This window comes from Cinclus cinclus, chromosome 12 (assembly GCF_963662255.1).
Source record: "Cinclus cinclus chromosome 12, bCinCin1.1, whole genome shotgun sequence".
Lineage (NCBI taxonomy): Eukaryota > Metazoa > Chordata > Aves > Passeriformes > Cinclidae > Cinclus > Cinclus cinclus.
Genome location: NC_085057.1, coordinates 1,453,686 through 1,481,424, shown reverse-complemented (window position 1 = coordinate 1,481,424; position 27,739 = coordinate 1,453,686). Strand labels below are relative to the sequence as shown.

Sequence of the window (27,739 nt, the reverse complement as noted above, 5' to 3'; positions counted from 1 at the left end):
CGTAGTGTAAGGTCAGGTTTCAGCCCAGACCAAATTCCTGTGTCTGGGTTATAAACCCCTGAGAGTCATTTGACAGACTCATTTGTGGCAGTGCAGAAAGCACAACTAGATTATTTGTTTAAATAACTGTTTTATTTTGAATTGTCTCTTCCATTGAAATGATACTTGCAGGAGAATTCCTAATACCTGGTTTTATTTGAGCCCGTTGGAGCTCAGAAGGAGACAGACCTCTTAGAGAAAAGTTTTTTAAAACATATTTTCTTTCCAAGTAGGTATTTTTCTTGGTTTTAAATAGAGTTGATAAAATTTTGGTGTGTATATATATTGATATAACAATGGTAGTGTTAATTATTTTTTGGTCTACATTATACCTCACAAACATGCTTAAAAGAAGGGCTTAGGATATGGTTTGGTTAAATTCCATGAGTACTAAGAGTGAAAGCAATCTGCCTTCAATTCAACCTTCTTTTCTTTAGGAAGCCTCACACTTGACAGTAGTGAGCAGCAGCCCGTGAGCACTGCTGAGTGTTGTGCACTGCTTTATGGCTGAAGGTGAATTACCAGTCTCTTGGTTGAGCTTTAGTGAGGTGCCAGGGGTCAACTGATGGTCTGAAAAGCTCAGGACTGCAGTTCAGTTTTCCTCCACCAGTTCTCTCACTGAAGGGAGCAGAGCTCAGTAGTTCTTTCGTCAGGTACCTGGTTTTTGATGGCTGCATCTGTCTGTGTTGTTGCCTCAGGGAAAAGTGTGGCTTCAGCATCTTTAAGAAACGTTTGACCTTACACAGTATTTAGTTGCCTTAAGCATTGCTTGCATTCTGCTGTAGCTTTCATAAAAAACGTTATTTATTATTTCCTGGGAGGGTGGGCAGCCCTGACACAGGGTGCCCAGAGCAGCCCCTGGATCCTTGGAAGTGTCCCAGGCCAGGTTGGGCATTGGGACTGGAGCACCTGGGACAGTGGGAGCTGTCCCTGCCGTGGAGCAGCTTCCAACCCAAACCATTCTGTGATTTTATGATATTAGATGAGTGTTTCTGTGCTATTTATTATATTGTTCCACCGTTTGCTAGTGTTTGATGAGTGCTTTATTCTTTCCACAGTAAGGAAGCAACTGTGTTAATAGACAATATCATATTATTTCTATTAATGCATGAGAATATCAGTATACTTCGTAGTGTATATATATATTTATATATGCTTTTTTGTGTGTTTATGCTTTATATTTATATTTGCTTTATATATATGCTTTACATATATTTTATGTATATAAGGTATATTTTATATGTACTGGTATATTCTTTGTATCTAATGTATTACCTCATACATTAGATACAAAGAATATATATTGCATGTATGTATTTATATTTATGCTTCACATATATTTATGCTTTATAGAGACATTGTTATGCATATACTTTGTATATACTTATACTTTGTATCTAAAGTATAAAATACATTATATATATTTATATATACTTTATATTTATTTATATGTACATATATATATGCTTTATAGCTATATTGTCAACAGATTAAGTATACTTTATATGTAATTATATATGCTTTGTATCTAATGTATAAAGTACATTGTATATATAATTATACATGTTTTATATTTATATTTATGCTTGGTATATATTTATGCTTTATATACACTTATATATATATATATATAAAGTATACTTTATATGTAATTATATATGCTTTATATATATTTTTATATATTGCCTTAATTTATAGGCAATTATTTATACTTTATAGAAATTTTTTAAAGTATGTTTTATAGGTAATTATTTATGCTTTGTAGCCAGTGTATAGGTACACTGTATATATGTTTATGTATCCTTTGTATCTAGTGTATAAAGTACACTGTATATATACTTATAGACGTTTTATATTTGTTTATATTTATGCTTGATATATATCTATATATTTTTATACATTTTTTGTATCTATAGAAAGTATACTTTATAGGCAATTATGCTTTATATACATTTTCATATCTCAAGAGTGTACTTTATAGGCAATTATGCTTTATATACATTTTTATATCTAGAAAGTGTACTTTATAGGCAATTATGCTTTATATACATTTTCATATCTAGAAAGTGTACTTTATAGGTAATTATGCTTTATATACGTTTTTATATCTCCAGTGTGTACTTTATAGGTAATTATGCTTTATGTATGTTTTTAGCAAGTGTACTTTATAGGTATTTATGCTTTATGTACGTTTTTAGCAAGTGTACTTTCTATGTATTTATGCTTTGCAGCCAGTGTGTAAAGTACACGGTGCCTACATTGACATCTCCCTCCCAGCACAGGGGCGATGAAATCACGAGCTCCAGGCCTCCATCGGTTAAGACAGAGCCTTCTCCTTGTCCCCTTTCCCCAGGTACCAGCTGAACCTCTTCGCTCGGATGTGCCTTGACCGCCAGTACTTGGCCATCAACGAGATCTCCGGGCAGCTGGACGTGGATCTGATCCTGCGCTGCATGGCCGACGAGAACCTGCCCTACGACCTGCGCGCCTCCTTCTGCCGCCTCATGCTGCACATGCACGTGGACAGGGACCCCCAGGAGCAGGTGACCCCCGTCAAGTACGCCCGCCTCTGGTCGGAGATCCCCTCCGAGATCGCCATCGACGAGTGAGTGCTGCCCCGCTTCTGCTGGCACTCCTGAAGTTGGCTGCGCGTAAATCAAACAGCCCGCGATGCCTTCCTGAGATTAACTTGGGCTCGGTCTCTGGGAGAGAGGACGCAGCTTTAAGCTGTGCCAAGGGTTGGAGGTTAGGAAAGAGTGGTATGTACTGGGATGGTCTGCCTGGGGAGGTGGTGGAGTCACCGTCCCTGGATGCGTGGATGCGGCGCTCGGTGCCGTGGTTTTGTTGAGGTGTTGGCGTGGGTTGGGCTCCATCTGGAAGATCTTTTCCAACCCGGTGATTGTGATTCTGTGAAATAAGCTCCCTGTGTGTGGGGTGAGCTCGGTCGTGGCATGTCTGGGTGGTGTGGCCGTGCAGTGACCTGCACCAGGGGAGGGGGCGTTCATGTCTCCTCCTGCCTCGTTTGGTTTCAGGAGAACCTCAGAATTGTTAAGCTTGGAAAAGCCCTTCAAGCTGAAGTCCAGTGTTCACCACCGAGCCGTATCCCCGAGTGCCACATCCACGCATCTTTGGAACATTCAGGGATGGAGCTTCCACCACTGCCCTGGGCCCCCTGCTCCAGGGCTTCACCACTGTTCCCCTGAAGACATTTTCACTAAAATCTCTCTAAACCTCCCCAGTGTGAGGCCATTTCCTCTGAGTGTGGTCCCCTCAGGACAGATTGTCCTTATGGGAGCTCACCACCAGCAGCAGCAACAACAATGGGGGAAGATGCTCAAACCAGGACACATTCCTGAGCATCCAGTGGAAAATCCTCTGGCACAATGCTCAAAAACCGACACAAAACCACAGCTGGAATAGGCACGTGGTTTCTTGACCACTTGTGTTAACTCTGTAATTAATAATTCCAAATTTATAGTGCTCAGCTCTTCATTTTGAGCTCATTTTTTTCAGCTGGCAAAAATGAACACCTAAAATTGATGTACAATTGGTGTTAGGAATTTAACTCTTGTCAATGTCAATACTGGTTAGTAGTGGTTTCTTGTATTTCCTTCCTTGCCAGCCTGGTTTCTCTGCTGAGACATGCAGGACATAATAAATGTAAAAGCTGAGGTATAAAACCAAACGGCTTTAGCAGGGGCAGAGGCTCACCAGTGACAAGTGATCAAACAGGGAGCACACAAGTGTTTTGTGGGAGGTGGTGGGCTTGTCCTTCTCAAAGTCTCTCTGCACATACTGAGAAAAAACTCTAGAATTTAGATTAAAAATTAATACCTGCTTTGCATGTATATTGGTTTTATTTGCAGGAAAAATGCCATCCCCACTCAGCCTCTCTTGGCCACCCATTCTCCTCAGTGCTGCACATCACTTGTCATTGTTTCCACTCACATAATGAGGGTTGCTTTTTCTGGTTTTTGGGGCAAAATTATCCTTTTGTTTTCCTCAGATGTTTTAAAATAGTACCTAATGAGTGTATGGGATAAAACAACAAAAGCCAGGAAATTTTGGTGTCAGTGTCCTGTCTCCCTCCTTTGGATAAATTATTTACCAGCCTTTAGCTTTTCTTAGATTTTGACAAACTAATGAAAAATTGTGCTGGGGGAAAAGAGCCCTGTGTATTTGCATGCTAAGTTTTATTTTGTTTTCTTTTATGTTTTATTCTTTTCTTCCCCTCTTCAGCTATGATAGCAGTGGAACTTCCAAAGATGAAATTAAGGAGAGATTTGCACAAACAATGGAATTTGTAGAGGAATATTTAAGAGATGTGGTGTGTCAGAGGTTCCCTTTCTCTGATAAAGAGAAAAATAAGCTCACTTTTGAGGTAGTTACCCAGTTCTGATTTTATCCTATTTTTTTTTTTTGTGGAATGTTGGTTATTTTTTCAGCACCAGATCGTTTGGCAAGTAATTAGTGTAATTAGTGAGTGCTGAGCCTCATCTGGCTCCTTTCTCCTCGTGCAAGTAACCCCAGTGAAGTTTGTGAGTTTGCAATAATGGTTCTTGAAATACAGTTAATGAATGTGAGTTTCTGTCTGAGGTTTGCAGCAGCCTTGTTTAGTCTCTGTGCTCTCACTGTTATTGCAAAGCCAGGCTTTACTGGAATAAAGATCTCAAAAATTAAACACTGTCTGCATGCACAGAGTCTCCAGAGCTTATAGTGATGTTCACCAAGAGGAAAAGTGTCCTGTGACTTACTGACCTATTTAAAATACTCTGTGCAAATAAAATACAGCAAATCCTTGCAACAAATAGCCATTAATTTAAGAAAAGCTGTGCTAGTCTGTAAAAAACACAGCTGATGTAATTATACTTCTGATAATGGGGCTACATTAAATATTTGCCCTGTATGTGATATCGTTATGTGGATCTTTATGGGGTGGACTTGTGGTGAAACTATAACTTGGAAGTTATAAAGCTCAGCATTGTGGGTGTGATGCCTTTTTTGTAAGACAATGATAAAAATTATCTGTACCTTCCCTCTAGTCTTGCCCTGTTTTATAATGAGACAAATACAGTCTGATTTTGTAGCTCTAGAATCTGTTACAGACATTAACTGCAAGCATTGCAGTATTTGTAGGCAAGCAGAAAACTTTCTGATGCAATGTAGAACTAGACAGTCTTGCAGAATTCCCAGATACTGTGATTAAATATGACCCTCAGCCAGGTTCTTGATCTTGTCACTGTGTTAAGACAACTTGACTGTGATAGCAAAATGTTTAGTATTAATCAGGCTTTTTATTGTTATTTTGGTAGGTTGTTAACTTAGCCAGAAATCTGATATATTTTGGTTTCTACAACTTCTGTGACCTCCTCAGACTAACCAAAATCCTCCTTGCTATATTAGACTGTGTGCACATCACTACCATCTTCCCTATTACCAAGATGGCAAAAGGCGAGGAAAGTAAAGGTAAGGCTGGAGAGGGTAGGACAGAAAGTTCTGGGGTGGCTCTAGTTCATCTCAGAATGCCTCTGTGGGGTGGAATGATGAAGTCACACCACATCCTGAGCTGGAAGGGCCCCACCAGGATCATCCAGCCCAGCCCTGTCCCTGCAGACACCCCAGATCCCACCCTGGGTATCCCTGGCAGCTCCTGGAGCTTTGGCAGCCTCGGGGCTGTGCCCATTCCCTGGGGAGCCTTGGCAGTGCCCAGCACCCTCTGGGGGAAGAACCTTTCCCTAAAATCCAACCTAACCCTGCCCTGGCACAGCTCCAGCCCTTCCCTGGGTCCTGTTTCTGTCACAGAGCAGAGCTGGGAGCTGCAGCCCCCAGTGATGTCTGACCTCAGTGTGCTCTGCCCCATCTGGACACACTAAGAGATCTCAGCTGCTCCTCATATCACTTCTGCTCTAGAACCTTCCTCATCTCTGTAGCTTCCTTTGGCTGCTCTCTAACATCTTTAGATCTTACCTTTTGGTCCCCAAAACTGCCTCTAGGTCTGGAGGTGAGGCTGCCCCAGTGCAGAGCAGAGTGGGACAGTCCCCTCCTTCCCTGGCCAGTGAGGCTGTGCTTGGAAATCTCCTTTCTGTCCATGGCTTGACTGTAAAGCTGAGTAGTGCCTGTGATGGGAGAGAGCAGGGGGCTTCTCCAAGTACTGCAGTGCTTCTGTTGGCTTCCCCTGTCCCCAGGGTGTGGATGTGTAATGTTGAGACAATTTCTCTTTGTAGGCTGTGGCCCGTTCTTGCCATGTTAATGCATTCCCATCCCCTCGTCCTAACCCTAGCTGTTTCCTCTCTGAAGGGAGCAATGTGATGAGGTCAATCCACGGCGTGGGGGAGCTGATGACCCAGGTGGTGCTCAGGGGCGGGGGGTTCCTGCCCATGACTCCTCTGGCAGCTGCCCCCGAGGGGAATGTCAAGCAGAGTGAGCCAGAGAAGGAGGACATCCTGGTCATGGACACCAAGCTCAAGATCATCGAGATACTCCAGGTACCACAGGGATGCAGCTTCTCGTGCTGTCTCCAGCATTAATTGTGTCCTGCTGCCTCTCAAACTGGGAGAATATTGCAAGGGTGACCTTGTCAGGCACAGGGCTCTCAACTTGTCTGTGTCAATATTGTGCCATTACTGGAATAATTGATTACAGGAGAGTTTGCAATAGACATTTGTGTATTCAGCAGCGATTTGTGAGTATCTGACTTGAGGCAGAGCTGTTGTTAGCCACCCTGTTCCCAATTTCTCTGCGTCTGCAGGGCCATCTGAAGTGCCCTGAGGAATGGGGAGATCTACAGACTCCTCTTGGCAGAGCCATCAGCCTGATGTGTATTTGCAGCATGCATAGCCAGCCTCTCTCTCTTCCATCTCTGCTTTTCTGACTTGTTCGCCCCCAAGTCTTTGGGACACACACATTTCCTTCTTACTGACTCAGAATTACCGTGCTGAAATGCATCTTCTCCCTCTGAGTGTAGGAGTCCTTTTTGTGCTCAGTAACTCCATCAGCGAGGTGCTGATGGTCAGAATGCAGCCAGAGCCTGGTGGGTGAAGGCAGGAGAGCAGCAGGAGAGCCATGGTGTTCCTTCCCCATGCCCCGTGGGAGGCTCTGCTCTTCCCTCAGCAGCAGATGAAGCACAGGGGAGCCTCCATTCCTTCCTTGCACCATTGCTAATTTTAGCTGGAGCCAGAGCTTCTCTCACGTCCTGGCTTGTGCAAGGGGATATTTCAGTGTGCCAGTGTTCCCTGTTACCAGGGTTCAAACTGGCATTGAGCATTTTCCCTGAAAGCTGCAAGAACTCTGAGTGTTCTTGGCTTTGTAGCTCCTTCCTTCAGAGGAACACCATGGAGAAGGTGCTCTCTGTCAGGCTGGAGGTTTCTCTGGCACCAGCTGAAGTGGTGACTTGTGTGGCACAGCCTGGCTCCTGGCAGCTCGTGTGCTGCCCCTGTGTCCCAGCAGCACGTGTTTGGGATGGAGATGGAAATGCTGCTTCCCTTTCCTGGGGGACAGGGTGAGGATGCCAGTATCATGGAGGAATGAGGCACTAAAACTCTGCCAAAGTGTTTTACTCATCAGTATTTATTATGTGTGTGTATCATGCTCGTTGAAATCCCTGGAAAATACTACTGAGTTCTGGGGGGCTTTAAGGCAACATTTGCATATCTTAGAAAGATAGCATCCCAGAGTGGTTTGGGTTGAAAAGGACCTTGAAGTTCATCCAGTTCCACTCCCTGCTATGGGCAGGGACACCTTCCACTGTCCCAGGCTGCTCCAAGCTCCATCCAGCCTGGCCTTGTACACTGCCAGGGATCCAGGGGCAGCTGCTCTGGGCACCCTGTGCCCACCCTGGGTAACTTTTCCAGGTTAAATCCACATCTCTACTCAGTTGATGTTGCACATTGGTAGCTCTGCTTTGTGAGTTGGAAATACAGAGATTATTAAACCATTTTTCCTACTTCTGTATCATCAGTTTATTCTGAACGTGCGGTTGGACTACAGGATCTCCTGCCTGCTTTGTATATTTAAACATGAATTTGATGAAAGCAATGCCCAGATGTCCGAATCCCCCACTGGAAGCAGTAGTCAAGAAATGCCAGCTAATGTACCAGGTGGGTTATTTGGCAAGGAATGAGGTGGTGTGGCTTAGGGAAGACTCTGAAATCTTCAGGGATGATTGTTTCAGGTCCCCACTTGCCATTTGAAATGTTTTTTAAGCTGGAAAAAAGTCTTTGCTGCCAGTCTGGCCTCATGTATTTGTGTTGTTTATTTTTTCAGGAGCCCTGGACTTTGAACACATTGAAGAACAAGCTGAGGGGATCTTTGGTGGGAGGAAAGTATCTCTTCACAGCTGCTAATCAAAGGGGAGTCCCCAGGCTGGAGGGCTCCCAAGGAGTGGGGACTGGGAAAACAGCTGTCACAGCTACCCAGGCTTTATTTTCCTAAATGGCTTTGGTGCAGCTTAGAGTAGGGTCTATTTGGATCAGAAACCAGAGATAAGGAACAGGGATTCTTCAGCCAGAAGCATCATCATGGGAGGGCTCTGTGGCATGGGTGAAAGTCAAGGTATAGGATTAATGCATCTCAGCTCAATGCTGCAATAAAATCTCAGTAATTTCCTCCCGTATTTAAAAGTAAGAGGAAAAGGTTTTCTGCCGCTGCTAAGAGGACTTAGAACCTGCCGGGACCATCAGTCTAATGTGCTGGTTAACTCCTGATGTGTTTCCAGTGAGGAGAACACCCCTCTGGATTTGGATGATCATGGGGGCAGGACTTTTCTCCGGGTGCTGCTGCATTTAACGATGCACGATTACCCTCCCCTGGTGTCTGGTGCACTGCAGCTGCTCTTCAGGCACTTCAGCCAGAGACAAGAAGTCCTTCAGGCTTTCAAGCAGGTACCTGTGTGTTTGGAGAGAGTTACTCCTTATCTGAATTTATTTATGGCAGCTGAACCCAGCCCTTTTTGTGCAACTAATGGCTTTGCCTCCCTCTAAGGTTCAACTGCTGGTTACCAGCCAAGATGTTGACAACTACAAGCAGATCAAGCAAGATTTGGACCAGCTGAGGTCAATAGTGGAGAAATCTGAGCTCTGGGTGTACAAAGGCCAAGGTCCTGATGAGGCCATGGACAGTGTGCCAGGTGAAAACGAGCACAAGAAGAAAGAGGTAATTAGGTTGTGTTGGTGTGATTTTGGGTGGCTATTTGGTGGGGTTGTAGCTTCTTTCAGAACTGTGACAAGGCCCATCTTCCCAGCACACTGCCTAGGTGAGGTTCTCTCTACTGCTTTCAGGTTGAGGCAGGAGTGAGAGGAGCACTTGAGCCAGGTGATGCCCAGTAGCAGCCACTGAGGTGTCACCTTTAGGGTCTAACAGGGCTGGTTTGGGTTTGCTCTGGCTCCCCAGCTGTGTCCTTTCAGCACTGACCGATGGCATGGGATTTGTGCAGCCAAAAGTACCTCAAGTAAGGTAAGGGCAGAGCTGTGAACTGCTCAGGTGATGCATTTTAAGTCATGGCACTTGATTAAATGACAGCAGAGAACTGTGCTTTATCTCTACCTGATAACACAGGATTTCCCCAACGTGCACATCTGGCTTAGAACTCTTTGAGCATCTTTTGCTTTCATGTAATTTGCAATCAAATAGGAAAGATTGGATGAGGGGATCCAAGAAGCAGTCCCTGGTTTAGGAACGTTTATTGTTGGAAGTAAATACAAGTATTCCACTTGTTGCTTTTCTTGTACACATTGCTGTGAGGAATCTCTTGGTATTTGTGCAGTGACAGTTTAATAACAATAGAGATGGAGATAGAGGAAGGGTTTTTGTTTTTTTAGGGGAGACTTATTAGAGACAAAATGTGACAGGCAAAGGACAGGAGGTTGCTGCCTTTGAAATCATGCCTTCCTCACCTTATTTTGTGTCCTAGAGGTCAATGTAACTTGACAGGATAATTGTATGTATTTTTGTGAGGCTGTCAGAGAGCTGGAAGATGACAATCCTTCCCAGGAGGAGAGTGGGCGCTATCCTAGAACGGTAATTTTAGCCTTCGTGTAGACAGTAGTATAAGCTACTAATAAATTGTCTGATTTTATCCTCAGGAAGGTCACAGCAAGTCTCAAAAGCCTGAAAGTACTAGCAGCTACAACTACCGGGTAGTAAAAGAGGTAAAACTTTGCTTCTTGATAGTTCACTGGAAGTGTAAATGAGTAACAGAGCTCTGGAGAGCTGCAGTCAGAGGGAGGCACCCAGGAAAGTCTGAGTCACTTTGCCATTGTGGAAACTATTTGCTGAGTAATAACAAATCCCAACTTGAATGAGAAGCCAGGATAGAATAAGCACGACGTGTGTATTCTTTCCTTAAGAATGGATTAGTGAGAAATGTGACGTTTGCTGCTGTTTCAATGGTAACACAATATTTGTATTGTTAAGGACTACAAAGGCAGTAAGCAAGGGGAGAAGCCATTTAATTTGCCCTGTCCTGAGTACCTTGCACTCAAAGCCACTGTGCTGTTGAAATTTCATGTAGAAAATACCAGATCAAGAAGGTGCTGTGGTGCTGGTGTGGTGTGAACTAAAGGTGTGTCTGTGGCTCTGCTGTGGAGCTTGGTGTTGGGTTCACTTGACACGGCTGAGTTCTGCAGGAGCATAGAATCTCAGAACTGTAGAGTATCCTGAGGTGGAAGGGACCCACAAGGATCATCCAAGTCCAGCAGCCCTAGTCAGATGCCACGGATGGAGCCTGGGCCACGAGGGGCTGCCTGGAGCTGCTGTGCTCCGTGCAGATGAGTTGGTCCCTGTTGCTGTTCCCTGGGACCTGGCGTTCTCTGGAAGAAGAGCCAGAGTTGGGGCTCTAAGGCCAGTGTCTCCTGCAGATCCTGCTGCGCCTCAGCAAGCTCTGCGTGCAGGAAGGGGCCTCGGTGAGGAAGAGCAGGAAGCAGCAGCAGCGACTCCTGAGGAACATGGGAGCTCACGCCGTGGTGCTGGAGCTGCTGCAGATCCCTTACGAGAAGGTGGGGCTTTGTGTTGTGCTGACAGGCTTTTCATACCTCCTCTTCCTGAGTCTTCCTGAACCTCCTCCCTCTTGATTGGATGCACAGAGGCTGGTTTATGTAGCCTCATAGTCTATAAAATACCCATGATCAGAAATAATGAGCTCAGACAAACTCTTACTGAATATACAGATGTCAGCTATAGCCTGAAGAAATATCTGTGCATCATACTTCAGAATGAAGGCTCAACTCTGAGCTTTTCACGTGAGGCAGGTGCTTGCCTTGAGGTTAAGCTGTGTTGATGGGAGCAAGACCCTTGTTGTGAGCAGCTGTGTGAGCACCATCCTGGGAGCAAGGAGGGAAGGGAGGGTGCCTGGTCCCCCAGGGGTTTTAGGAGCAGTAGATAGAGATCCTCCCCCAGCCATGGAGTCCTGAACTCCCCCTTATAGAGGCGAAGAAATAGCCACTGGCTCTCCAGGTGAGGTCTGCTGCTCCTCATTAGCCATGTCAGGGCTAGCACTTGCCAGCTGTGCAGGTTGGAGCCCGCTGGGCCTGGGTTGTGCCTGTGAGCCTGCAGAGCATCACGCTGTGCCGACACAGCACACCCCCAAGGTCATCACATCGGCTGCTCATTAATCACAGCTGACAGGTATTTATCAGTACATTTTCCTGGTCACTCTGCTGTCTTTTGTTCCAAACTCATCAAGTTTCTGAGAACCAGTAATTCTACACAGGAGCTTTAATTAATGTTAATTCTCATGGTTTCTTGCGTTGTATTTTGCTGAAAAACCGGCAGCAAAAACACCCTTCAGCACCTTCTCATCACCTTTCTGTCTCCTTCATGTCGATGTGCATCAGACAGGCAGTGTGGGAAGGGAATATTATATTTCACCCTTGGAAATATATGAAATTCCTTAAAAATAAAAGCAGGCAGTAATTTTCCGAAGCTTGTCTTCTGCCATCAGTGGGTTGGAAATCCACACTGACGTCAGAGGAAGGGCACCAGTTCCTCAGCAGTGCTTGGAAGGCTGCAAGGAGTGTGGAGGTTCCAGTAAAGATAAATTGGGCTGAGCTGGTGCAATAGCAACTTTCCATCCCTGCTTTGCTATGAGCTCCCCGTCCGTGGCTGCCGGAATGCGCTGCAGTGAACGTGGCAGCTCTCCTGGGCAGCCCCGAGGTGATGATGTGTGGTTTGGCCAAGGGGCTGGGATGTTCAGCAGCTTAGAAGTGACTGAAGCACGTTGCTGGCAGGCCTGGCTGTGTGGAATAGGCACTTTTAGAGAATAAACTAGTGTAATTTCTATTATGGGCTTTATTTTTGACGCTCTTTGGAAGCGTGGAGCTGGCCCAGCTCATCCCAAATGTCTGTGAACTGGGTGGAGGTTTGTTTTCCTTCGGGGTGTGAGAGACGTGACAGTTCCCTTGCTGGAGTTGTGGCTCATCTTGTGCTCACCTCAAGGTGAACCTTTGGATTCTTTTTAACCCCCTCTTCTTTGTCATGCAATCCCAGGCTGAAGACACAAGGATGCAGGAGATAATGAAGCTCGCACACGAGTTCCTGCAGAACTTCTGTGCTGGGAACCAACAGAACCAGGCCTTGCTGCACAAGCACATAAACCTGTTCCTTAACCCAGGGGTAAGAATAACCTCAGGCTGTGATTAATTTTTTTGTTCTAGCAAGAGAAGGGACTGGATCGTCCTTGTTATACCTCTGGGGCTGTTCTGTTGCAAGAGGTCACATTTTGTTTTCATTCTAGAGCCTCAAAAGTTGGCAAGATATTTGTTTAGGGCAGTTTCGGTGTAGAAAGTTCAAGAGGCTGAAGTGGAGTGAAAAACAGGCTGAGATAGATAGGAGCAGTGGTGTTGAAAGCTGAGGTCCTCAGCAAAGTTCCCTTCAGCCCTGCGCCCACAGGAGTGTTGGCTTTACCCTAACCTCAGTGGGGATGTGGTGGGTTGTTGATTTCCTGATTTTTGTCTCCCTTTCATCCCCTCCATCAGATCCTGGAAGCAGTGACAATGCAGCACATTTTCATGAACAACTTCCAGCTCTGCAGCGAGATCAACGAGCGCGTGGTTCAGCACTTCGTCCACTGCATCGAGACGCACGGCAGGAACGTTCAGTACATCAAGTTCCTGCAGACCATCGTCAAGGCAGAGGGGAAATTCATTAAGAAATGCCAAGATATGGTAATGGCTGAGGTGAGATCTGCAGAGATTTGCAGGGTCTGAACAGAAGTTTGCACATAGCAGTTGGTGAACATGACAAATTGATCCTCTCGCTTCGGGGACTGCCAAGAAGCTGACAGCTCTCACCATGCAAAAAGAGCATTGCAGCTCCCAGAAAGCTCAGGCTTTTTGGGACCAAAAGCTCTCTGAGCTCTTGGCTCGCAGGTGTAACAAGGGGCTGGTTATCAATGGCACGAGTTGCTTCCCAGGCCTATACACAGCAGCGTGTAGGTGGGGTTATGAAGCAAGGGTGCCTTTGCCTAGTAAAATTGGCTTGAAGAAAAGTAGCTTAATTTCAAGATCACTAAAGCAGAAGGAGAATTTCACCGTGATAGCATTTCGATGGGAATTTTTCTTGAGATCTTAGAACCACCCTAGAATCACCTTCCAATATCCCAGGGTGCTCCAAGCCCCAATGTCCAACCTGGCTTTGGGCACTTCCAGGGATCCAGGGGCAGCACCAGCTGCTCTGGGCACCCTGTGCCAGGCCCTCACCACCTGTATTTTTCCTGCCATGTAAACCTACTCTCAATTTGAAGCCATCCCCTTTGTCCTGTCTCTCCAAGCCCTTGCAGACACTCTTAGCAAGGTGTACTTACTCAGCTGTTCAGGGGCTGAAGGGGGAAAAGATGAGGATTGGCTTTAGGTGTGTGGCTAACTGGAAATTGAGGAATCAGGATAAAAGGGTAAGAGGTAAGAGAAGGGTGAATGAATGCCTTTAAGTGGGATATCGGATGGGATCTGTTGGGCAGATCTGCACATCTCATGGAATGTTTTGGCCTCCTCAGCAGGGGGAGCCCCAGGATCAGATTTGTCGTATCTGGCTTTTGCGCATCAATCCTGATAGGTGGATCAAAAATCTTTCATATTTTGCTGTTCAGCTCAAAACCAGTTCCATGAGCTTCTCAACACATAGTCAAGTGTGAGATGCTCAGCAAGGGGATTCCCTGGGGTCAGCGTCTGCCCTGGGCATTTTCCTCTCCATTTTATCCTGCTGGTTCTCCCGAACCCTGTGGGAGAACAGCCCTGGTTCCCTCCAGCTGTGTGCTCAGCAGTGCCCAGCCTGGAGCAGGGCTCAGTTTGCTCCATCTCCTTCCCTTCCTGGAGTTCCAGGAGCTCTGAGCTGCTCTGAAACCGTGGCCAGCCAGGTGTCAAATGTGAAGCTGATGGAAATCTTCAGGGTGTGGCTTGAGGTCTCACTCCCTGGCCTTGGAAAATGGCTGGTGTGTGTTGGGAGGGTGGAAGGACTGAGCCCTGTAGTTCTCCCATCCCCTGTGCCCTGGGCAGCTTTCCACCAGCGCAGGGCTGGCCACAGCTGCATTAGAAAGTCACCCAGGGTGACAGAAGGGAAATGGAAAAGCACAGTGGAAAGTCACAAACTTCTTGGCACAGCTTCTGCCTAAGCAGGCAGCTGGACTGGACTGGCTTTGAATTTCTTCAGTGGTCCAGAAGTGGTCAGTTCAATGGGAAGTGTCCCCTGGAGCCCTGTGTCCGTGAGGGCAGTGCCCAGCTGCCCTGGGGGGCTGAGGAGCAGCAGTGGGGCCGTGCAGGGGGACAGCCCCCAGTGTGAGGAGAGTGCTGGGGGGATCCCAGGCTGTGCTCATGGAATGTTCTCCTTGCCCCGTAGCTGGTGAATGCAGGGGAAGATGTGCTGGTGTTCTACAATGACAGAGCCTCCTTCCAGACCCTGGTGCAGATGATGAGGTCGGAGAGGGACCGGATGGATGAGAACAGCCCCCTGATGTACCACATCCACCTGGTAGAGCTGCTGGCCGTGTGCACTGAGGGCAAAAACGTCTACACAGAAATCAAATGCAACTCCCTCCTCCCTCTGGATGACATCGTCAGGGTGGTGACCCACGAGGATTGCATACCTGAGGTGAGGGCTTACAGGAGAGCTGGGCTGTTTGTGTTTGGAATGTGCTGGGTTTGGTGAGAGAGGGTTGGCACTGCTGAGTCTGGCCTGGCAAGGGGGTGGGTGCAGGTGGGCAGCGAGCTGGGAAGCTGGAGTCCTTCCCTACTGCTGCTGTTGGCACCCCCAGCCAACCTGGATAGTCAAGTTAAATCCTTTTATACTTCCACCTTACCCTGAAAGTGGGAATGTGATGCTGTACTTGGTTATTTTATAGGGTTCTTGAGGCAGAGAGGTTTATGGATGTGCTGCTAACCTTGAACAGATGGTTCTGCAGAACTGGAAATTATTATTATGCTGACGTTTTGTCTGCAGTAATCCTGGTGGTTTTTTATTGGATGGTGTCTTGCTATTCATGGCATTAAATTTCACCAGTCTTTAAGTAAAAGGAAGAAGTAGAATTCCAAACGATCTGTGTAGCAATTTTAACGTGATATTATATTCATTCATGCCACCATTCAGGTTTTTACTCTTTATGAATTATTTTCTCTACTTTTAGGTCAAAATTGCATACATCAACTTCTTGAATCACTGCTACGTGGACACAGAAGTAGAAATGAAAGAGATTTACACCAGTAATCACATGTGGAAGCTGTTTGAGAACTTCCTGGTTGACATCTGTCGGGTAATATATCTGCACCAGGGAACTGAATTCAGAAAGCTGAAAAACCTCTTTAATCCAGAGCAGCAAGGATAAGACATCCCAGTGCATCAAGGCAATAAGTACCCTGAATACTCTGTTCCTGCAAATATGTGCCTCCTTTTCCTTGTGCCTGTGGATTTCATTAGTCATATTCCATGGAACACATTCATATTTTCCTTTTTAAGAGAAAAAAAAACAAGCCCAAACCCAAGCTCTGTGAAGCTCCACACCCTGCTCCTTTGTCCAGTGTCTTCTGTCCTGCCACCTGGCCTGCTTATTCTGGCCAGGATCACTGAGCTCCTTCCTGAGCAGCACTCAGCATTTTTTGGCAGGTCAGGACAGATTGTTTTCCAGGCTCGGTGTTTATTTGGCCATATGGCTTTTTGCCTGGGATTCCAAGTATTTCCCCATACGAAAGCATTACACCTCAGTCCTCCCCATCCTGCTCTTGCTTTTCTCCAAGACACTGTGGTTTTTCTTTCTCCCTCCCCCAGCCATGCTCTGTGCCAGCGCATCAAACCAGGAGCAGCGCTGGCTTTGCTCTGGCGTGGGCTGGAAATGCAGAACCCCAGTGGTATCACTGAACTGCTGCGACCAGGACAATGTGAAATGGGGAATTGCAGTCTCAGCTGCCTTGGTGAGCTGCTCCTGATGCTGCTCTGGTTTGTGCTGCAGGCCTGCAACAACACCAGTGACAGGAAGCACGCGGACTCCATCCTGGAGAAGTACGTGACCGAGATCGTCATGAGCATCGTCACCACCTTCTTCAGCTCCCCCTTCTCTGACCAGAGCACCACCCTGCAGGTGGGGAAATGCACAGAGACAAGCTGGGAGAGCCCTGCCAAGGCAGTTAGCTTCGTTCCATTTCAGTGCCATTTACCAGTGCTAAAGAAACACGGGAGCAGTGGTGGTGTAATTGGGGACCAAATGCATCACTGTCCTTGGTGACCAGACTGGTCTTTTTGCTGTAGAAATGGAAAAACATGGAGGTCACACTACAAATGTTCTTGTAGAAAAGCTCAAGTGTCACATTAATCCATCAGTGGATTCAACTCTGTGCTACCACCGAGGTCTTTGGTAGAGAGTTCTTGAGTGTCATTGAATCCCAGAATGCTTTGGAAATATTGGAAGGGACCTTAAAGCCCATTTCCCAACCATCCCAACCCCCTACCATGGAGAGAGTGAGGAATTAAGGACAGCATATTTTACAAAAAATTCTAATTTCCCTTTAAAAACCAAAAAAGGATTCAGAACAAAAATCCAGAAGCTCTCATGTGTCACTGTGTAGATTTTTGCCTAGTTCAAAAGTTGGGGAAATGAGCAGGAGGAGCTCAACACACTTGTGAAGGGGAGAAGGCAGAGGTTTGTACAGCAGAGCAGCAGTGTCAGGATGTTGCCCTAACATTTATATTTGTACAGAGATAACACTGTTCTTTATTATCCATAAATAACTTTCTGGGAGGGTGTGGATGGAGTGATCAGGTGTGTGGCAGCTCTGGCAGGTTGAGGGGGGCAGTTGTTGAAACTTGATGCAACCCAGTGCCAAAGGCAGATGTTTGCAGTGCAATCCACTGCTCATCCAGTCCTACCCCTGCCAGGTCTCTGACCTCAGCTGAGTCTGAGCAGTGCAGCAGCTCCTTTGCCTCTCAGGTGGCTTCAGTTGCTGTTGCCCCTCACCTTCTGTGCTCATCAAAGACGTGAGGAATGGAGACTGTGGCCTTTACCCCAGGCTCTGCCCTTCCCTCTGTGCCATGTACCTGAGCTGCCCTGCTCTCAGTTGTCATCTCTGAGATGCAGCATTTGAATACCCGTCTTGCCATCCTATTTTAGCCATCTGTTAATGTTATATCAGCAGTTTTTCTTTAGTTTCTCAATCTCCCCCTCTGTCTAGCAGGATGAAGTCACTTGGTTCACCTCTTTTCCCATCTCAGTTGATAGATCTGCCTTGTCCTAGATTTGTCTTTCCTCTACATCTCTGGTGGTTTCTCTCCATTTTCCTGCCTGTCAATATTCTTGTCTATACCCAGGGATTCTCCTCCTGAGGAGCACAGCCTGGTGTCCCACCTGCCTGGTGTCCATCCCTGCTCCAGGTGGGAATTCCTCACCCCTGAGGTTCTGTAGGCAAGGGATGTGGCCACTCTGCTCTGGGTTCAGTCCCTCCCTGTCCTTCCTGCTGCACCTTCTCATCCCTTCCAGCCTTCTCTTGCCTCCTGCTCCTTCATGTCAGGGCTTGCTTGACTGAAATTCTTCCTGCCCTGAGTCAGCCTTGTTGGTTCAGTGAGCACCTTGCCCATCCATCATGTGGTTCAAATCATATAAAATTAGGAGAATACAAATTTCTTGGCACAGGACAGCTGCCCACAGCTTCTCTTTAATAAGCATATTTCAGCCTATTTGCCTCCCAAGGCTGCTGCTACCCAGGGTTTCCCTTCCCAAGTGCAGTTGGAGACATGAGGGACATGAAGTAAATTTCCTATTTGATTTGTTTGCCTTATTTAAGCAAATGAGGCATCTTAAAGGCTTTTAAAGACCAAGAAGTCTTTAGACATGAACTGAAAGAAATATGTGGGTGGTTTAAATCCAAACATGCAGGTATTTTCAGGGCCCTGGGTGAATGCTGCTGTTTGCCATGGTTTTTGGATATTTGCTTCCTAGCAATTTTGGGGGCTTGAATTTCGATTCTCCTCTTTCATAATAGTGTTTGATTTAATTGATCTAATAGATTTAATTAGCTAACAGATTTGGCTTTTTACTCTAACTCCGCTTTTTTCTTGCAAACAGGCTTTACTGTTGGCCAGAATAAATGAGGTATTTTTTTTCCCTGGTTCCTAAGTCCTGTGGTGTTTGCACTGTGGTGTAGTTCCTTTAGCTGATAGAAGCATTCCGTAGCTAGTGGACACAGGGTGTTCCCTCTCAGAATGAAATATTTAAAATGTTCTTTCCTCTACAGGTAAAATATGTTGTTCTACTAAATAATCACTGTACAAAACCAAATGGAGTTTTGGTCACTATTGTTGGGCAGCTGCAAAGGTGAAAGAACAGAGCTCTTGGGCTTGGGTGTGTTGGAGCAGCTCACCTGTCTGTAGTGGAAGATCACCTTGTGAAATTCAGGGGTGAAAACCACACCTTGATTTTGGCTGATCTGTAGCAGCTTCAGTGTTTGCCACAAACCACTGCCTGTGTTCCAAATAACACACAGCTGTTTTTTTCATGAATCGGATACCAGCTAATAATGCTTGGAATGATGAGGTTCCAACTCTGGAGCTGTGCTGTCACATAGCCAAGTCCCATTTACCTGTGGCCTCTTGAGTCAGCTGCTGGTCAATACTAAAAGAGGAATCTGTGTGCCAGGGTTGCTGAGAGCTCTGATAAAACAGATGAAGGCGACTGCTCATTTCCTTTGCTTAGTCAGGCCTCAATTACCAGGGCTTTCTGCTGCAGAAGCTCCTGTTTCATGTTTCCCTTCCAGCATTGGTTCCCACCCTTCCCATCCAGCTGCTGATCCCGTGGTAGATACCCTGCTGCCACGGGGAGCTGCCCAACAAGTGCTGCAGACCAGTTAGAGGGGACTGGAGAGTGCCAGCTGAGCCGGGATGAGCTGAGCCCTGCTCTGGGGTGAGGGGTGTGACTGTGCTGTGCTTGCTTTGCAGACCCGGCAGCCCGTGTTTGTGCAGCTGCTGCAGGGGGTGTTCAGGGTGTACCACTGCACCTGGCTCATGCCCAGCCAGAAGGCCTCTGTGGAGAGCTGCATCCGAGTGCTCTCCGACGTAGGTAAGGAGTGGGGGTGAGCAGAGCTGGGACGTGGCCAGCCGGGGCTCGCCGCTGGTGTGTCACCCTGCCACAGGGACAGTGTGCTGTGTGTCCTGCAGGTGCCACCTGGGGATAGCTCATACTCCAGCCTTAATGCTGCTGGATCATCGTGGTTGAGCGGTGGGTGTTGTCACTGTCACCTGAAGTGTTTTCTTTGTCTAATCTCAAAAAGTCCCTGCAGTCCTGTTGATCTGCAGCAGGGAGATGTTTTCATGGAATTACTGAGGTTGGAAAAGCCCTCCGGGGTCATCGAGTCCCAGCTGTGCCCAATCCCCACCTTGTCCCCAGCCCAGAGCTCCGAGTGCCACATCCAGCCTTTCCTTGGGCACTCCAGACTGCCCTGGGCAGTTCTAAAGCCTGACCACCCTTTCCATGAGGAAATTCCTCCTGATGTCCAACCTGACCCTCCCCTGGTGCAACCATAAATTTGCTCCACTTTCAATGTCCACAAGAGTAGCTTGTACTGGATATGGGGTCAAGTTCTGCTGCTGTGTGTCCATGTGTGCCAGCACAAATTGTTGGGGGTGTGTGTTTAGGGACAGATTCCTACTCCCACACCTCAAACAACAGAAACAGCTCTGAGGTGTGGAAGCCTCCAAACATAATCCTGCACTGGGACTGAGAACTGCCCTGTTTAAAATGCACTCGAAGAGTCATGGAATGGTTAAGGTTGGAAAAGATCCCTTAAAGGTTGTCAAGTCCAGGTGCCAGCCCAGCAGCACCACTGTGGTCCCCAGTAAAACATGAACTCAAGTGCCTCATACAAATGTTTTTTGACCACCTCCCTGGGCAAATGCTTTACAACCTTTTCTGTGAAGATAAAATTTCTGAAATAGTAGTTTCTCAATGTCTAATCTAAACCTTCCCTGATGGAGCTTGAGGCTGATTCCTCTCAGCCTGGGAAGGAGAGTTTGTAGAAGGAAGGAATTGCACAGACGTTTGTCCTGGTTTTGTGTTGGTTCATGGGCTCAGGGTCTCAGTCCCCACTGATTTTGCTTGTTGCAGCCAAAAGCCGAGCGATTGCAATCCCTGTGGACTTGGACAGTCAGGTGAACAACCTGTTCCTGAAATCCCACAACCTGGTGCAGAAAACTGCCATGAACTGGCGGATGACTGCCAGGAACGCCGCCCGCAGGGACTCGGTGCTGGCTGCCTCCAGGGACTACAGGAACATCATCGAGAGGTTACAGGTGACTGCTCAGCTCCCCTTCCTCCTGCAGGGGCACAGCACAACTCAAAGTCTCACTTGACCAAGCCCTGAGGTCTTTTAATTTATTCAGGCCTAATTGTCCTGTCTCTCATGCACCGTTAGTAAAATTATTTCACCCATAAATGCGTGTGTTGTTAATATTTGTTAAAAGCTGCCTGTGGTTGTTTCCTAGGACATAGTGTCAGCCCTGGAGGATCGCCTGCGCCCTCTGGTCCAGGCAGAGCTGTCAGTGCTGGTGGATGTGCTCCACAGGCCTGAGCTGCTCTTCCCAGAGAACACGGATGCCAGGAGGAAGTGTGAAAGTGGAGGTTTCATTTGCAAGTAAGTTGTCTCAGAAGTCTGGCTTGTTTTGCTTTCTTTACCAGTATTCCCATGCCTTGTGGAATGGAGCCCTCTTGCTCAGCTTGGTAAATACTTGATATGCTCTGAAATACCTGTAAAGATCAGTATTTTGTGATAGGGTCAAGGCAATTTCTTCTTGGAGAAGAAAAAAGCTGCTTGTGGGAATGGGGAAGGACTGGTTGATATGTTCTCCCAGGTAATGCTTAAAAATGTCTGTTTGCTGCAGGATGCAAATGTCCTGAGCAGTTGTACAAATGAGTTAATTTTTAAGCTGATCTTATTGATACCTGCCTTCACACCAGGAATGTTTGAGGGGCTGGGAGAATACATCAAGATTCAGTTGTCGTGGGCATCACCACAGCTAGAGGGAAGGAAAGGGGAAGATTGCAAGGTAATTTAGAGGGGAATTCAGAGCAGATCCAGCTTCTTCTGTCATCTCTGGAGGGGTGGGCTCTGTACAGAGGCTGTGGAAGCTGGGCACTGAGTTAGTCCCAAGTGCTGGGTGGGATGGATTGGGGATTGCATCCTCCAGGGCTCTCAGTCTGTTTTTTCACCAAGTGGAATAGATTTCTTACTGTTAACTGGTTGTTCTGGAGGATCATCAGGTTCTGGATCCCCCTGATTCCTTGCTGCCTGCAGCCAGAGGGATTTTTTTGGCTTTTTCCTGCCCAGGGGATGCAGGTTCCTCCACAGCTTCTCCTGGTAGCTGTCAGGTGTTTCTCTGGAGAGAACACTCCAAAATGGTTGTGCAACGGTATGATGATAAACCTTCTTTTCAGCATAAGCCAGTTAAGATAAGCACATATATCTCACCCCATTTTTAGAATATTTGTACTAACCCGATTGATTTTTTTTTTCCAGGTTAATTAAGCACACAAAGCAGCTGCTGGAGGAGAATGAAGAGAAACTGTGTATTAAGGTATTACAGACGCTCAGGGAAATGATGACCAAAGATAGAGGCTACGGAGAAAAGGTAAGGTACAGTCCATCATTCTGTTAAACTCTGTCTTTATTCAGGAAAGGAAAACAAAACTGCTTTTTCAAGCTGTTTTGTATGTGTAAGCACTTCTAGGTTGGAGCAGGAACAAAATGGTTTTAGTCAACTAATACCTTTCAAAACATATTTGAAGTTAAGCTTGTTTCTGTTGCTTTTCTACTTGAGACTGGCAAGTTTAAGTCTAATCCCTGCAGTTGCTGGAGCTCTAAAATATCAATTTTGTTACCTTTTTCTGAAGGCTATAAGGTCTTTATCTGCTTCCCGGGTCGAGGTGACTCTTCAGGTCATGTAACCTTGCAACAAGAGGGTGTTTTGGAGTTAATTTGAACTTGTGTACAGCTGAGTAATCTTTTTGTGATTTATAGATGGAAACTCTCTGTACACCCACCCATGTTTCTTCTTTCCCTTCCCTACATAAAACTCTTGACTGGTTGAGAGGAACATTTTTCTGTAGACCTACTCTTCTTTTCCATCAGGAGAGTTTGTATGCACCCATACGTTTGTGTTTCTAGAAGTGGTTACAGTCAGCTGAGACTGGGATTTGGAGATTCTGCTGGAATTCTGATCAGCTGAGGTTCTTCCCATGCCCACCCAGTGGGTTCAGAGCACACCCTGCTGTGAAGGTGTTGGGGAGCAGCTGGGAGTGGGGACTGGGGGAAGCAGTGATGTGGAAGGGCTCTCTCTGCTACTGGGAGCAGATGGTTCCTCAGTCCAGTTCTCCCCTACAGATGGGTTTAGAGTTGTTGCCTCATGCTCGGTTCACAGCAAAAAGGGCAAAAACTTCAGAGATCAGAGTTTCATAACAGCAGCAATCGTTTGTAGCAGCTGCCAGGGAGGGAGATGCTCCACAGGCAGAGAAACCTGGAGCATCCTGGCCAGCTGGGAATGTCAGCAGGAGCAGGACTTGGTGCCAGGGCTCTGGGGAGGGAGCAGAGCAGCCTGGCACACAGGGGTGTGCATGTGTGGGCTGCTCCCAGCACACCCAGGGAGCACAGGCAGTGCCAGGCAGCAGGAGACTCCCAGGAAAATGCCCCAAGGGTAGGGATGGCCAGGGCTGTGCTCCCTGCCCTGCCAGGAAGGCTCTTCCCACGTTCTGCCAGGTGCCAGCCCAGCTCCAGCTGCTGCTCTGCTGCTGCCTGGGGACTGTCACTGTGCAGCAGTGTTCTGCTGAGTTCCCTCAGCTGCAGGAAAGCAGCACATCCCTGTGGGATGGGGCTCAGTAGGGAAGGGCACAGCTGCAGGTGTCAGTTTGGACCACGTTGTCCTTCTCTGCCCACGTGGCCAAATCCTGTGCTGTCCTCTCCTCAAGGTCCCTGCTCTGAGACATCCCAGCTGGAAGGGGCCTGCAGAAGTCAGGCTGCTTCTGGGAAAGGGGTGGGATTGGTGATCCTCTAAGGAGTGCTGGTGTCTCCTGATGTTCAACACTGAGAGTGAAACAGGTTCAGTGTACCCACAGATCACATTTTACATTTCTCTAGTAGATCAGTGTATCCTCTCCTGTTAAAACAGCCAGGAGCCATTGCCCCAGGTCACCCTGAGTAATATCATCAGTGTGTGATGCCTATTAGATATACTATACACCAGTGAAACCCAAATCAGAGCTCTGAGAGATTTCCCAAAATGGAAATTAATTTCTAGGAGTTTCTTAGGCTTTATTCAGCTCACTTGGACGAAACAGTATTTCTAAAAGTTGCAGTTAACATACCTTGCATCATTTAGACCACGGAGAGCCCCACAAGATGCTAAAAAATCTTCAAAGTGTGGCAAAAGCATTAATTTCTGAAGCAGTAGCTCAGTTACATAAGGAGTCAGGATATGCCTGCCTGTGAAGTGATTTCTGAGTCGGAAGCAGCAGCTGATTGCTCACAGTAGACTGTCAGTAGTAGTAGAACAGCTTTTGCTGTCTGGCTGTGAGCAGTGCAGTCGGATTTATTCTCCCTTGTGACTCAGAACTGAATTTAGTCATCACCTAAAAGGCAGCACCTTTTGTTTTTAAATTCATCCTGTAGTGTAACAAAAAGAAAAAAAGGAAGAAGGAAAAATCCCTCTTATATTGTAAAAACCCCACTGCAAATCCTGGAATCCCTTTGTAGAGGTGGGTTCCATACATCGAGGTGGCAGAGCCTACCCCTAGAGTGAGCAGCTTATTGATCTCACAAGCACAGAAACATGGGAAGATTTAAAGATGACCCCGTTCCATCCCTGCCACAGGCAGGGACACCTTCCATAGCCCAAGGTGCTTCAACCTGACCTGGAACCCTTCCAGGGATGGGCCAGCCCCAGCTTCTCTCTCTGGGCAACCTGTGCCAGAGCCTCCCCACCTTCACAGGGAATAATTTCTCCCTGACATCCCATCTAACCCTTCTCTCCCAGTGCAGAGTTGTCAGTCCCTGTCCTGTCCCTCTGCCAGGGCTCTCAGCTGTCCCTGCACATCTGTGTCCAGCCCCAGAGCTCTGGGGAGGTTCTGGGAGCCCCTGGTTCTGCTGCAGCACCACGAGGTGCTCGCTGGAACAACCTGACTTAGATAAGGATGGGGCTCCTCCTCTCCTGCTGCCTGTCCCGGGTCACCTCACCCTCCTGGCCCGTGTCCCTGAGCAGGGTGGGCAGTGCAGGAGGACACGAGTGTGCTCCTGTCACCCAGGACCTCTGTCCCACAGCTGGGGCTCCTCAGCAGCGAGCAAAAACCCGTGGGGAGAGCACAGATGTACAGAAGCCTGTGAGAAGGCTCAAATTTTTCCATATTGCTGAAGACTCCTCGCTTGGCACGCGCTCAGGATGGCTCAGTGACGGGGAGCATACTGTGGAGAATTTAATAGGCACAAAACTGCTCTACATTGACAGTGTAGGCTAGACCCAAGTTTTTCACTGTGCTGAAACATGTCATTCATGCACGTCTCTCCGAGTGCCTAGCAGCTGACTCTTCTCAGCTCTGCAGGACTGGTATTGGAAAGCTCCATTTTTCCTCCCAGAGTGGAAATGCAGCCCCTGCATGGCTGCTGCTGCTCGCTGCTCGTGACACTCCCGTGCCCAAGGGTGAAGTCCTTGGCTCTGGGTCAGCCAGCCCACGTGGCTTGTCCCTGGCACAGGAACAAAGGCAGGGTACAGCCTGCCTCCCAAGCTGCCTGGCACAGCTTTCCCAGCAGTGTCTGTTCCCTAACCCTGCGCTGGCAGAAGTTCCTCGTGCCCACTGCAAAAATAATGTTGGATTGCAGCATTAAAGTGTTAAATGATTTATAAGATCCTTACATGAAATTTATGTTTAATTTCTCTTACTAATCCTTACTTTCAATTCTTCCCCTTCTTTCTTTCCTGGCAGATTACGATTGAATTGGATAATGCTGAGGTTTTAATTTTATTTCTTTTCTCCAGTGTTGTTTCTATGGTGTTTGTTTTACCAGTAGCCCTGTGATCTGTCCTGTCTCTGCAGCACTGAGCGTCCTGGTTTGTGTGCCTGTGTCAGTGAATTAGTGGAGTTTTCAGTCTGCTGTGTGTCTATCCTGGGAATAGTTACCATAACTAATTCCATATGTCATTACTTGGAATATTAATCCAAATTTGAGTAATTTTTTTGGTGGTCTGCAGTCAGGTGGTGCTGTGGTAGATCCCGTGAAGTTTAGGATCACAGCTGGAGGTTGAACTGCTCTAAGATACCAGCATTCAGCACTTGGCCACCATTCCTGTGCCATATGTGAAGGGGTTATTTCTTCTTCTTTGGAAAGCTAAATAGTGAGGTTTAAGGGTGCCCATGCAGGAGCTGGAAGAAGGTGGGTGCAGGTGGGACTGGGGAGAGGGGCAGGTCCTTGAGCAGAGATTTGCTGCTGCTTTGCCCTGAAAGCTGACAGTCCTGCAGCTCAAGAGCGTTTCAGTGCCCTTGCTGTGCCTCACTGCGGTTCGGGGATGAAGCCACGACAGGCAGTGGGTGGTGGTGTGTAACCCTGAGGAATGGGTGACTTGGGAAGCTGTTTCTGGGTGAAAAGCCCACTTTGAGGAAAACTTGGAGTTGAGCTGAAGTGGAGCTTTCCAAGGGCTCTGAGAAGCTGAGTGTCTGGTCAGGGTGGAGGGAGCTGAGCTGCCTCTGCTCTGCAACTTCCTCATCAGCTCAAAAAAATCCTGGTGTGGGCGTGGAATTTGCATAAATGTATAATACTGAGAAAGTGATTGACTGGCACCTTATTTTACTGAAATACCACGGAAAAAAAGAAATATTTTCCTCTCAGTGCTTTGTTTCCTGTGTTCTCTCCCAAGCCAGCCTTTTATTTGGAACAAAACTCAACCGCTTAAAATGTCTAAAGCATTTCTGACCTTTATTTTGTGGAGTAGGTAATGAATTCTACAGAAAGCAATTTACGGTGTGAGTTGTTAATTTTGATGTTTATCACCTGAATTCACTGGGTAAACTTCATTCTGAAAATGAAATATTTGGGGACCTTGCCTGGTGAAATGGATTTGAAAGCCAAACTATTTGTCACTAAAGAAGACAAATACTGTGCCCATCACCCAGAGTTGGCCTGGAGGGTGTTTTCTGTTCAGGGGGGGCTTTTAGGGCTGGAGCTGAAGGTCCCTTTCCTAAGAAATGGGTTTCCCATCCCTACTTTCAGCCCAGAGTCTGATTTTGACTTGAAATAAAAATTTTGTGTTGCACAAGTTCATTTACTGCCCTGTCATCACCTCTGAGCTTTGCTGGGATGAGATCTCAGGTGCTTCAAGCTTCACACACAATTCTGGCATTACAGAGTTGCTCTGCTGTCTGTTTCTCTGGTTTTTTTTGTTAATAAACACAGTTTTTCGCCCTCTTACCTGGGGTACACACACCAGCAGCCTGCTCTGGTTTCCAGAAGTTAACCTGTAGCACAGAAACATTTCCATCAGGCCAGGTCCTTTGAATGATGTGCTGCTGCAGCTTCCCAGAACAGCACATGTGTATATGTGTAATTTTAGCTTGGAGAAACTTCAGAGAGAAGGTTGAATTGTTTAATTGCAAATTAAGTCATAATGTGAGACTCTTTCCCCTTTGGTTTCTGGCTGTGATGTGTTGTCTTTGCCTGCAGTAAATCAGCCAGAGCGTGCAGAGCAATTTAGGATTTGGTCTGGAGGCTGCAAAGGAGGAATTTTATTGCTCCTTAATGGAGCAAGTGCATGGAAGGAGCAGGTGTGTGTCTAACCATCAGCACTGAGCACTGGATGCATAGGGAAAGGGATTCAGATGGAGTTGGAGCCACTGGCAAGCCTCAAAAATCCTGGGATTTTCTGTTTTCCTTGTTTTTCCCCTTATCAGCCCTGGAAACTAAACATTTAGGGCAAATAATACAGAAATCTCCATTATTAGTAAAATTGTTAACTTGCTTTTCTGTCAAAACGATGTACAATTTAATTGTTTTGATCAGTTGAAATGCTCCTTATTCCCTCGGGGGAAACTCCACTGAAGTAACTGTTGATGGCATGATTTCATGGTGGTTTTTTCATGGAGGTTGAGTTGTCTTAGCTTTGTCCTGCAAGGTAATCCCAGCGAGCAGTGGGTCCAAAAAGCAAAGGATATTAAAAATGCCAGGGGATCTACATGTTTGTTAGCGAAAGTCGTGATAGAAAGTCA

At 46.9% G+C, this 27,739-nt stretch overlaps 1 protein-coding gene across 1 annotated transcript in view; it reads left to right on the top strand.

Annotated features, from left to right (window-relative positions):
- The window catches only part of ITPR1 (inositol 1,4,5-trisphosphate receptor type 1), a 157,414-nt gene that overhangs the window by 62,892 nt on the left and 66,783 nt on the right, over window positions 1-27,739 (top strand). Inside the window, exons 20-40 of the mRNA XM_062500846.1 lie at window positions 2,393-2,644; window positions 4,279-4,420; window positions 5,352-5,532; window positions 6,337-6,524; window positions 7,997-8,135; window positions 8,302-8,360; window positions 8,757-8,918; window positions 9,019-9,189; window positions 10,119-10,184; window positions 10,893-11,030; window positions 12,520-12,645; window positions 13,008-13,208; window positions 14,863-15,114; window positions 15,647-15,772; window positions 16,466-16,594; window positions 19,441-19,561; window positions 20,606-20,790; window positions 20,983-21,131; window positions 22,014-22,125; window positions 22,288-22,296; window positions 25,466-25,492. Of these exons, the coding sequence (XP_062356830.1) occupies window positions 2,393-2,644; window positions 4,279-4,420; window positions 5,352-5,532; window positions 6,337-6,524; window positions 7,997-8,135; window positions 8,302-8,360; window positions 8,757-8,918; window positions 9,019-9,189; window positions 10,119-10,184; window positions 10,893-11,030; window positions 12,520-12,645; window positions 13,008-13,208; window positions 14,863-15,114; window positions 15,647-15,772; window positions 16,466-16,594; window positions 19,441-19,561; window positions 20,606-20,790; window positions 20,983-21,131; window positions 22,014-22,125; window positions 22,288-22,296; window positions 25,466-25,492 (2,935 nt within the window). The remainder of the gene's footprint in view (window positions 1-2,392; window positions 2,645-4,278; window positions 4,421-5,351; window positions 5,533-6,336; window positions 6,525-7,996; window positions 8,136-8,301; window positions 8,361-8,756; window positions 8,919-9,018; window positions 9,190-10,118; window positions 10,185-10,892; window positions 11,031-12,519; window positions 12,646-13,007; window positions 13,209-14,862; window positions 15,115-15,646; window positions 15,773-16,465; window positions 16,595-19,440; window positions 19,562-20,605; window positions 20,791-20,982; window positions 21,132-22,013; window positions 22,126-22,287; window positions 22,297-25,465; window positions 25,493-27,739) is intronic.